Source organism: Arvicanthis niloticus, chromosome 11, assembly GCF_011762505.2.
Source record: "Arvicanthis niloticus isolate mArvNil1 chromosome 11, mArvNil1.pat.X, whole genome shotgun sequence".
Classification (NCBI taxonomy): domain Eukaryota; kingdom Metazoa; phylum Chordata; class Mammalia; order Rodentia; family Muridae; genus Arvicanthis; species Arvicanthis niloticus.
Window position 1 is genome coordinate 55,889,182 of NC_047668.1, and position 12,030 is coordinate 55,901,211.

Below are 12,030 nucleotides of genomic sequence, written 5' to 3' on the forward strand. Positions count from 1 at the left end.
CAAACCAGAAAAGACTACAAACTGGTGTGAATAAGAAGTAAAAGAAAGCATGGTAAACTCCCTCAAAGAGTTTTAGCTGTCAAATATAAAATATGTATACATATTATCTTTATTTTTTAATAGTAGGAGTAGGTTAAAAATGGAAAATGTTACAATGAGGTTTTTTTTGTTTTTTGTTGTTGTTTTGTTTTTTTTTGTTTTGTTTTTTTTGTTTTGTTTTGTTTTGTTTTTTTTTTTTTTTTTTTTTTTTTTTTTTTTTTTTTTTTTTTAAAAACCTGGAGCCGAGTGGTGATGGCGCACACCTTTAATCCCAGCACTTGGGAGGCAGAGGCAGGCAGATTTCTGTAGCCTGGTCTACAGAGTAAGTTCCAGGACAGCCAGGGCTACACAGAGAAACCCTGTCTTGAAAAACCAAAAAAAAAAAAAAAAAAAAAAACTGGAAAGTAGCAGAAAACTTAAGGAGAAAGCAAATCAAACTTCTATGAACTGGGGGGGAAAAAGCTAGAAACCTCAATGAGAAAAAATAAATACCAGATTAGGCATCTAATCTGGTCAGGAAGAAAATTACCAAACTGACAGATAAATCTGGAATATTAGAATGTAGAATGCTGAGACAAAGATGAAGACAGAGATGAAATTCTGGCATCTAGGTTAAAGAAAGTCAGTTGAGAATTAGCCTTCCAGAAGCACAAAATAAAGATAGAGGCAGAGCAATGGCAACTCTTAGCACATTCGTGATTATTTTTTAAAAAGGCTGGGGCATACTGTAGAGTTCCCCTGGAGGTCGGTTGTTGTAACCCCAGCTTTGAAGAGGCGAGCAGGATTACTGTGTGGTCAAGGCCATCCTTGACTATGTAGCAAGACCCTATCTTCACAGTAAAAGGAATTGCGGGGCTGGTGAGATGACTCAGCAGTTAAGAACACAGTTGCTCTTGCTGAGGACCATCTATAACTCAGTTCCAGGGAATGCGATGCCCTCTTCTCTCCTCCTAGACTCCTGGTGTGGTCATAGAGTGTTTGAACTTTGGAAAATATAAGTTTGGGAACTAGCAACTTACAGATGATATTTAGTATAGAAGAGAAAACAAAGATCAAAACTGGTTACTGGTTTATTACTTTCTTACATGGCTAATAACTTTTTGTAGTTTATTTCTAAGATGTAACATGAAGGCAATTTTTAATGTCCAAATATCTGAGACTTTGGTATTTTGGGTGTTCTCTGCACCCAAATTTGGTCAAAGACAATATTCTGCATGATGAGGATTTGTTAATAGAGATGAGCTTTCTTCTCTGGCTGTCCTAGAACTCACTATGTAATCCAGGCCGGCTTTGAACTCACAAAAATCCGCTGCCTCTGCCGCCTAAGTACGGTGATTAAAGATTTACACCATTACACTCAGCTGGAACAACTTTTCTAAATATTCTGTGAGTTTAAAAGTATTTTTACCTTGTTGAGGAGGGTCTCTACATTGCTATGATATCAAGCCTACTTTTTGGGTGCAGAAATGAGTAAATTCAGTGTTTACACTTAAGACCACATGGGATGGCTGTAGGAGTGTGTCAGTTGGCATGGTGTTATGGAGGAGGCTGCTGTAAAGTTTCTGTTGTGGACATTAGATGCAGAAGGAGCAGCTTTTATCCAGTCTGTGCAGAAGCAGAGATGACACCTTGTGGGTAATTGTCACTGACTCAGAACCTGTAATGACAACAAAGGCGCAGATGTCAGGGATGTAAGGACTTTCAACATTTGTGATTAATGTGGAAGGAAGGACAGAGAGAAAGGAGACATAGATGGGTGTGGATAAGCTTTCCCTTTTTATTATCAAGGTAAACTTTCCATAGTGTGTGTATGTGTGTGTGTATATGTGTCTGTGTGCATGTGTATGTATGTGCATGTGTGTGTATGTATGTGTGTGTGTGTGTCTGTGTGTCTGTGTGTGTGCACGTGCACGTACGCACATATTCCGCCATGTTTAACCTAGGGTTTCCACTGCAGTTCACCACTATGTATACAAGGTTCACTGGCTTATGAGCTTCCAGATATTCCCTTGTCTCCACCTCTCACCCTTCCTAGGAGTACCCTAGTATCATCAACACTTGTGCTACTGCTTCCAGCTTTTTTAATGTGGGTTTGGGGGTTGCAAAATCAAGTCATCAAGCTTGCCCAGTGAACACCTTAGCCACTGAGACTTCTCTCCAGTTTGTGATGTATACATAGACATATACATACATATAGTTACTTATACACACATATTGATATGCATGCATATATTGATAAGTATCAAGAAATCCCATGACCTCTTCAGGTTTCTGCATACACACACACACACAATAAATAAATAAATAAATAAATAAATAAATAAATAAATTTTTTTTTAAAAGAATTGTGTTTGGCAGGAAATGAAGAGAGAAGGGTAGGTAGCTCAGCAAGTTTGAAGATAAGCGTTTCGTCTTCAGGATTCATGTAAAGATGCTGGGCATGGTGGTTCACCTTTGTAATTGCAGTGCCGATGAATCAAAGACGGGCAAATTCCTGAGGCTTGCTGGGTAGCCAGGCTGGTTTAACTGACAAGTTCTACGTCAGTGAGAGAGAGCCCTTTCTCCAAAATCAAGGCAATGGCCTCTAAAGAATGTGACTTGAGGTCGGCCTTTAGCTATCCTTACATACACACAGGCACCCTCACACACGTGTGCCCACATATATAGGAACACACACAGTTTAGGGGCTAGGGAGATGCCTCTACCAATCAGTAAATCACTTGGTGTGCAGAGACTTGGGTTTGGTCCTGAGAACCCACATAAAAAAGCCAGGCTTTGTAGCTTGTGCTTCTAATCCTAGCATTGGGGAGGTAGAGCCAATCAGATCCCTGGGGTTCACTGGCTTCTTGGGAATCTCAGGCCAGTGAGAAGACTTAACTTGACTGTATGCCTCAAGTCAGATTTCTAGCTGAGGTAGGCAGTGAAGCAAATCCACGGGAAAAGATACTGGCAACACCTCACGTTTACCATCTTTTAAGGAAAACCACGTTGTAAACTTCCTCTCTCTGCACACTGCAGTGCCCTTCAGCTCCCTGTAAGTGTGTCTACGTATTTTTTCCCCCAGTGAGGAAAGACAAATGTGGACAGTGAAGACCTTGAATATAGCACTGCTGTTAAATGAACTCTCCTCTGGGTCCTGTAGGCAACAACAACACATATGTGTGTGCCTGAACTCTGACCTAACACTTGGCGGGGGGCAGGGAAGCTCTGAACATTTGCTGTGTTTTGTGGTGCTAAGAATCAAAAGAACATTTGAACAGATATCAAACTGGCCTTCTTGAAATGAATTTAAGTCTGAAATCATGTTTTATGTGTCATCTAGCTTTGACTCTTTGGATATAAGGTTAGCTTTTCCACACTCCTTGTGTTTCTATCTGAATCCTCACTCGGCTTTGCAGCAAACGGCTGCTGTGGCATTGATGAGAGAAGTATTCCATCCGTAGGTCACCTTAGGGAGTTTTCACCTTAAAACTTTGGAGATCTCTAACTCATGAACAAGAGACATCTTTCTACTTATTTAGGTTGTCTTTAATTCCTACGGTGTGTTTTAAAGTTTTAAGAATGCAAGTCTTGGCCGGGCAGTGGTGGCGCACACCTTTAATCCCAGCACTTGGAAGGCAGAGGCAGGTGGATTTCTGAGTTTGAGGCCAGCCAGGGCTACACAGAGAAACCCTGTCTTGAAAAACCAAAAAAAAAAAAAAAAAAGAATGCAGGTCTTACACTTCGGTTATGTTTATCACAGATATTTTATTATTTTGGTGCTATTGTTAATGAATTTGTTTTTCTAAATTTTATTTTCAGTTTGTTCACTGTTAATATTTGGAAATACAATTCATGTTTTTGTTCATTGATCTTGCCTCCTGCAGCTGCACTGAACTCAGCTCTAATAGTCCTTTTGTGTGAGTTCTTGAGGGTTTTCTACATGTGAGATCATGTCATCTCAAATGGTTTTATTTCTTCATACTCCACATGTCTTATTTCTTTTTATTATCTAATTGTATGATGCAGCTGTGTGGGTTTATCTGTCTTTGTTTTTAAGATTGGTTCTCACTGAGTATCCCAAGCTGATCTCAAACTCAATCTCCTGCCACGCCCTCCTGAGTTCTGGAATTATGGCTGTGGTACTCTGTCTCCTGGGGGGCAACATGCCTTTATCATCTTGAAATTAGAGCAGATGTGATTACTTCCTGAGACCTCCCATGAGATAAGGCCTGTTACCTTCCTAGAAGGAAACTGATGACATCAGACCCTTACCTGAGATTCCAGCTGCTCACCCCATCTCACTTCATATAATCTGGCCCCAGCTGCACGACAGTTTTGGGGAGTGCTGGAGTATGCTGGGATCAGGATTTTGGGAATGCAATTTCCTAGGAGTCACCCATGCTTTTGCAAGTAATTCCCAGAAATCCATGTTCACCTGGACATGTGCAGATTCCTTTCTTTGGTCACTTGTCTAGGGTGAGTGTTTTCTGTGCATTTCTCATGGAAAAGTCACACAACACTGCTGTGTAACACTGCACCCAGCCACAAGAATGGTTTAGCAGGCATAGTTGGCCAGTTGTGTCATATGCACAGTGCTACTGATTCCAGGGGTTCGGGTATTCTCGGAAAGTTTTATTTAGTCATCATGACTTCTCCCACTCTGGAATTTTTGCCTTCTCGAAGTGTCCTGCCTGATACCCTTCTAACCCCTGTCTAGACACTTACCTCATTAAAACTCAGCTCAGGTGAGCCTTTCACTTCTTGGCATTTTAGAGTTTTAGCTGAGATGTTGTTTGAAGTCAGAATGTTAAGTAGAATCATAAAAATATCAGATATAAAAGAGACTTACTCATCATTACATAGATTTATTGTGGTTGCTGAAGTTTAAGGCGGGGTCTCTTATAGCCTGAGCTGGCCTTTAAACCTCTGTGTACCCAAGGATGACCTTGAGCTCCTTGATTCTTTCTTCTTAATTTACAAGATTGCAGGTGTGTTCTACCCTGCCTGGCTGAACAGATATTTCTTGAGCTTCTGCCATGTTACAGTCATGGTTTTAAGTATGCAATGTGAATAAGATAAATACAGAGGTGAAACAAGTCCTAAGGGTCCTGCCCTCACAAGCCAGCAAGATGACTTAGTGGGTAAAGGTGCTAGCCTCCAAGGCTGATGACCCAGACTCAGTCCCTGGGCCCCACATGGTGATAGGTAAGAGCAGACTCCAACAAGTGACAACTCCACCCCATCCATGTGCCATGGTGCATGCTAGTGCATACACACTAAAGCCACATACACATAACAAGGTTTACAAATTCTGGAGTGAAAACAGTCCATAAATAAAACAAGACACTAGTTATAAGTAATTGTAAATGGCAGTAAGTAGCAAAAAAAGAAACATCTGGATATTAAGAGAGAATGCAGCAGGGACTTCTCACTTAAATTTCATAGTTAGGAAAGAGTTGTTAGGTTTTTGTAGAATATGTTATCTGTCTGAAGCCTTCAGTGAAGTAGGGGTGGTATATATTACTGAACTAAGAAGGGAGTTAGGGGCAGATCCTAGAGGCAGCCAGATGTTCCACACAAAACAATTGGTCAAGCCTCAGAGGTTCACTGTCTCACCATCTGGTTAGTTCCCAAACTGGAACTAGGACCCAGCCCCACATTGTTGTATTCCACTCCCCTCCTTCCTTTCTGACGCACTGTACCATTCCAGGGTTGATTGGGGTTGGTCTTTTATTCTTTGCTTTCTCTCTCTCTCTCTCTCTCTCTCTCTCTCTCTCTCTCTCTCTCTCTCTCTCTCTCTCTGTGCGTGCGTGTGTGTGTGTGTGTGTGTGTGTGTGTGTGTGTGTGTGTTCTAACCTTCCCCATGTGGAGGCAAGCTTTCTCACACAGCTGGTGCACTGCATACTAAAGCCTAGCTGAGTAGTGTTCCTGTCTCCATTTCCCATTGTAGGAGTGCTGTGTCAGAGACTGACTGCATCACTGAATCCAGCATTCCCGTGTGGGTTACTGAGAACAAACTCAAGTCGTTAGTTGAATGTTACACACTGAGGTATCTCCTTGACCATGCGAATCCATTTTTCAGAGCGTTTTACTTTTCATGTCAGCGTTTATGTTAACAGTCATGGTAGCTAGCCGATCGATCTATTGGTTTATTATTTAAACAAACAATGGATGTCTCTGCTAGGTACTTAGGCTCTTAGTCTGGGATTCATTTCAACTTGCTCTATTTTTATTATAAGTTCTCATATACCTTTTATTATTGTTTTGCTTTCATTTTATTTTGTCAGAAATTTCAGCACCTCTATATGAGTAGTGTTAGCATATCAAATATGTAGTGAAAATTGAGGTATTTGGGAGGCCGTGGCCATACTGTGAGAACTGACGATCTGGGCAGAGTGACGTCGTGATGCGAGCCGTGTATGAGAGAATAACAAGTAGGAGATCAGATGAGCATTAACAGTGGCACAAGGTTCTCTGGGCACCAACAAACCATGATCCAAGTAAGACTCAACAAGCCAAGGTGGAGACCAGAGATGGGGACTTAATAACTACTGACCCAAAAGTAAGAAGAGGCTCTTGAGTGACTGTGTCAGAGACATTTTTATTGTGTGGTCCTTCTGTTATATGTGCTCTCAAAGTCTGCTCAGAGGCTCTCACTGTTTGTCCCTTTGGTGCAGCTCCCCTCTGACGCGCTGTCTTGACACATCAAGGAGCTCTTTGTATTACAGATGTACACAGATGCTGTTGGCCTGCCTTTACACCTTTGCATTCCCATTAACTTCATCCAACAGACAACCCCCCCCCCCCAAACAAACAATTTAACCTTGCTTTCGCCCAGTAGCTCTGTAAGTGGCTCCACAGACACAGGACCTCAGGCTACCTTCTTGACTAGAAGTAGGGAACAGTTGGCATGAGGAAGGGGAGGTCCTGGGGCAGAGAGGATACTTTTGAGGGTAGAGTCCTTGACGGGGTCAGCTAGGTCACTGATTTGCAGTGAGACTTGGATTCTGATACAGATGGGTATGCTCATTTTTAAACTTTGACAGCATGCTGCCTGCCCTGTGTCGGCTCTGTATGACTGCCTCAGGGCCTTCTGCTGTAGAGCCACCCTGTGCCTTATGCCTGCTCTTGCCCAGATATTCTATGGGGCAACTTACCCAGTAGAGCAGATCCTTTGCTATGTGATGTTTCTGTTTCCTTGGAGACAATACTTGTTCAATGCCAAAGACATCAGACCTGTAGAGAAAGAAGCGACATCAGCCGCAGAGTGCAGAGGGCAGAAACTGCTCTGTGCCTGTGTGTCCCTGCTGCCTGGTGGTGGCTGTGGTAACTTCTCTGTGCCTGTGTGTCCCTGCTGCCTGATGGTGGCCGTGGAAACTTCTCCATGCCTGTGTGTCTCTGCTGCCTGATGGTGGCTGGGTTTAGTTTTGGCAAGGTGTTAGAATCCTGGGAGATGAGAGATCTAGCAGTCCACAAAGCTGCTGCTATCAAAGGGCTGCCCACTGTGTCTTTCCAGTCCAGTAGAATCACTGGATGTTACAGGGTATTTGTGTCTGTTTTCAAAAACAAATATCAGTATCCATCATGTGAACAGGTCAGAGATGACCTCATGCATGTTATGACATCACAGCACTGTGCTGAGCAGGAGCTTGCAGAAGGGCCATTTATACTTTCTCTTAAATTGTGTGTGCACATGTGTAGTTGATGTTGTTGTTTTGGGGTCAGGTAGAAGGTATTTTGGCTGGCCTGGGACTCACTATATAGCCCCAGCTGGCCTGGAACTGTTTCTCCCGCCGCTGGACCACATTTTCATAAATAGAAATGTTGATATTTCAGTAGCTGAGTTGACATATACTTTTAATCCCAGCACTGGGGAGGCCTAGGCAGGCATATCTACACGAGTTCAAGAACAATATGGTTTACATAGGAAGTTTCAGGCCAATGAGGGTTATATAGTGAGACCCTCTCTCAAGGGGGAAATTTTTAATATTTCTATACAGTATTAATAAACTTCCTCTTAACATTTAATGAAGAAGAAGATATTAGCCATGCAAAGGTTTTTAAAGTAAAATGGCATGTTTCTGTGTTTTTGATGATCTGCACTACTTTTTCATCATATTGGATGTGTTGGCCTGTTTATGTAATTCCAGCACTAAGGAGGCTGGAGTAAAATTAATTTCTAAGAGTTTAAGGCCAGCATGGCCTACCAAGTGAGACTCTTGTCTCAAAACCAAACCACATGCACACAGGAATACTGTTATGTAGTTAACTTGCTAATTGTTTCATTCACAATTTGATCCCTTTCTAGAGCTAGAGCAATATTTTTCAGCAATATTTTGGAAGTCTAATGACCTTTTCTTAGGAGTCACATATCAGATATCCTGCATATTGGATATTTACATTATAATTCATAACAGTGGCAAAATTAAAGTTATGAAGTAGCAATGAAAATTTTTATTGTTGAGGGTCACCACAACACAAGGAACTGCATGAGGAAGGTTGAGAACCACTAAGTAGAGAAAGACAGGTTCCTCTCCATGTCTCTGGATACAGTGTGATGGTAAACATATATGAAATAATATGGGGCGGTGCACGCCTTTAATCCCAGCACTTGAAGGCACTGGTCTCTGAATTTGAGACCAGCCTGGTCTACATAATGAGGTCTGGGCCAGCTAAGGCTACAAAGCAACAACCTGTTTCAACTACCCCTTCCCCCAAATTACTTAATATGGGGCTGGTGAGGAGGCTCAGCAGGTAAAGGCACTTACTTCCAAAACCAACAAGCTCGGTTTAATCCCAGGTACCCACGTGATGGAAGGAGAGTCCTCCTGCAAATTGTCATCTGATATCCATGCATGTGCCATGTTGTGCACAACCCCCCACACACACAGTAAGGAAATAAAGGTAGTTTTAAAAAGAATTAATATGCTAAACCTTTCCTTCCTGAAAAATGCCTCATTAAATAAGATTTATATCACAAATGGTTATTTTGAACTACTAGAAATAGCAATTGAGACATAATTACTCATTGATTGATTAACAGATTAATTGCAGTCTGTTTAGATTACAAGTTGATTTGGAAATTACACATATCTCCTATGTGTTATTCATCTTGAATGACTATTAAAATGTACTTCCTGGAAGTCAGAGAAAGCTCGCTCATCAGTGGAAAATATGCACATTTTTGCTGCACTGTAATGCCACACTGATCTGTTTCCTCAAAGATTAGTTTTATGTGCATTGGTGTTTCACCTGCAAGTATGTCTGTGTGAGGCTGTCAGATCCTTGGAACTACAGTTACAACAGTTGTGAACTGCCATGTGGGTGCTGGGACTTGAACCTGGGTCCTCTGGAACACCTGCCAGTGCTCTTAACTGCTGAGCCATCTCTCCAGCCCCCAATTATTTTTAACCTTATGACTTTCAAAAGGCTACTTTTGTCTATTGTTGTTATGCTTTGGTTTTAATTTTTTAAAAGATTTGATTTATTTATTTTATATATACATGATGAGTATACTGTCACTGTCTTCAGACACCATAAGAGGGCATATGTTATGGATGGCTGTGAGCCACCATGTGGTTGCTGGGATGTGAACTCAGGACCTCTGGAAGAGCAGTCAGTGCTCTTAACCGCTGAGCTATCTCTCCAACCCCCTGGTTTTAATTTTTTGAGATATGGTTTTCTAGCATAAGCTGTTCTGGAACTTACTGTAACGCAGGCTGGCATCAAATTAACAACCTTCTTCTTACCCAACATCTCAAATGCTGAGATTAAAGGTTTGTGCCACCATGCCTGATTTAGTTTAGTGTTGAACTACTTTGCTTTATCAGATCATCATAGAGCCTATTAGAATAATAGGAGGTAGTTTGTAGCTTATATAGAGATAAAGAGCAAACCATGACCCTATTCAAGGAGGATATGACAAGCCACACTTACCATAACTATTGCCTACAGGTATAGCACTCCGTGAGAAGATAATGGGCTCAATAATAGTCTTCAATAAGACAAACTTTAGGCTCTGCCTGTCTTAATATCTCACCAGGGCAATAGAATTCCCTTTGCCATAATGATAGCTAGCTTTCTTTTTAGACAATATATTATTTCCGCTTGTGAGATTAAGAAATAGGCTTATAGCTCTTACCCTCCCCTCTCTTCTCCTCTCTCTTCATTCCCCTCCCCCTTTCTCTCCACGTGTTCATGGATGGCCTCTACTCCTCTTCTCTCTCTCTGTCTCTACTCCCTTCCCTTGCCCTAAATAAACTCTATTCCATACCAAAAAAAAAAAAAAAAAAAAAAAAAAAAAATAGGCTTATAAATCTGTGAGGATAATGACTAAGTGGAAAGAAACAAATCTTGGGCTGGGCCTTGGACTGATGACTCAATAGGTTGTTTGCTGTGCAGACATAAAGACCTGAGTTTGGATTCCCTTTCGCACTAATGGGAACAAACAGACCAGAAAATCTTTAAAAGGTGCCCAAGTGCATGACTGGATGCTGGCTGTCTAGGTAGAGAGTTGTGAGTTGTGAGCTTGATGTCTGAAAATAAAAACTGCTGTGTGGGAGTGGGGAGCAAATTGCATACACAAACTGTGAAAACCAAGGCAGGGCTAAGGGTCTAGGGTTCTGATGTCCTATAGAAGGGGCAGCCCTGACACCTAGGGGTTGCCATTCTCCCACCAAGCTTCAGAGTCAGCTTTAAGCTTTTATTCTTCATCTGTCTGCGGCTTCCATGACAGTGATACGCTATGTTCGTGTCCTTGGTTGCGGAGCCCCATCTACACAGAATTGTATCTAAATGAATTCAGAAAGCCAGAGCATGGGGCTAGAGAGATGACCCAGCAGTTAAGAGTTCCTACTGCTCTTGAAGACCCAGGATTGTTTCCTAGCACTGATTTGTTGGCTCACAGTCCTCTGTAACTTCTGTTCCAGGGAATCTGATATCTTCTTCTAACCTTTATGGGCACTGCATGCAGGTGGTGCATATACATACATTGTAGCAAACACATTCATATACATAAAATAAAATCCTGATCTTAAAATAACAAAAAGCAAGCTGTAACTGGCAATGATAGTCATGTGTTCATTGTTAAATTTTTGTTGGTTTTTAAAGTCAGCAATCTGGCAGATAATTGGCTCACTACATTTAAATATGTTGTTATACTGAGATTAGAAACCTAGATGAGCTCTGAAATTATGATCAGACTTTTAAGTCACTCTAAGTAAATTAGAGATACACTTTTGAAGAAGTAAGTTAACCTGTTTTATGTCCTTTTCTTTGTAACAGAGTATAAATTCAGCTGTGAACGGTACCACACGCTAGTAATCCCATCTCTCTGGAGGTTGGGCTGCTGGAATATGGAGTTCCTAGCCAGACTACACTGCACAATAAGACCTGATTCAAAAAGAAAAGAGAACGAAGATTGTGTGTAGATGGGCATCTATAATGCAGTGTTATAATGATGTCATGGAGAGCTATACTCTGGGACCATCAGTGCTGTTGCTCCTTTGGAAAGGTTCCAAGAACTATGTTTAATTATTAAGAGCAAGAAAATGGCATTGGATCCCCTGGAGTTGTAATTAGAGGCAGTTGTGAGCTGCCTCATGGCAGTGATGGGAACTGAACTCCAGTCCTTCATAAGAGCAGCAAGTTCTGATTGATAAGTTCTCTTTCCCACCCCACATGATTGGTTTCAATTTAGCCACTAAAAAGAAATAGCAATCAAAGGTAGTAGAGGCACCAGACCACCATGACTGAAGTCAGCAAGAGCCAGGCTGCCTTGGTTCACAATGCAGGGTTTCCCACAGTTTGGCTTTGTAACCTCAAGAATATGATAGCCCCAGCCAGGCATGTGCATCTCTGTGAATTTGAAGCTAGCCTTATCTACATAGAGTTTCAGGACTCCCAGGCTACAAAGAGAGATTCTGTCTCAAAATAGATAAATACATAAAAGAAATAAAAATGAAAACATTACTGCGCTGTGTGCCTTCATTCTTAAATGTAAGGTTTAAA

The 12,030-nt window shown here is 41.6% G+C and overlaps 1 protein-coding gene across 9 annotated transcripts in view; it reads left to right on the forward strand.

Moving 5' to 3' along the window:
* Positions 1–12,030, forward strand: part of Dtnb (dystrobrevin beta) — a 195,132-nt gene that overhangs the window by 113,297 nt on the left and 69,805 nt on the right. Inside the window, exon 10 of one of the 9 annotated variants that reach the window (XM_076942218.1) lies at positions 11,305–11,991. The exons of the other annotated variants lie outside the window; for them this stretch is intronic. Coding sequence (XP_076798333.1) covers positions 11,305–11,311 — 7 coding nt within the window. The 3' untranslated portion in view covers positions 11,312–11,991. Of the gene's footprint in view, positions 1–11,304; positions 11,992–12,030 lie in introns of those variants that run through there. 9 annotated transcript variants of the gene reach the window in all.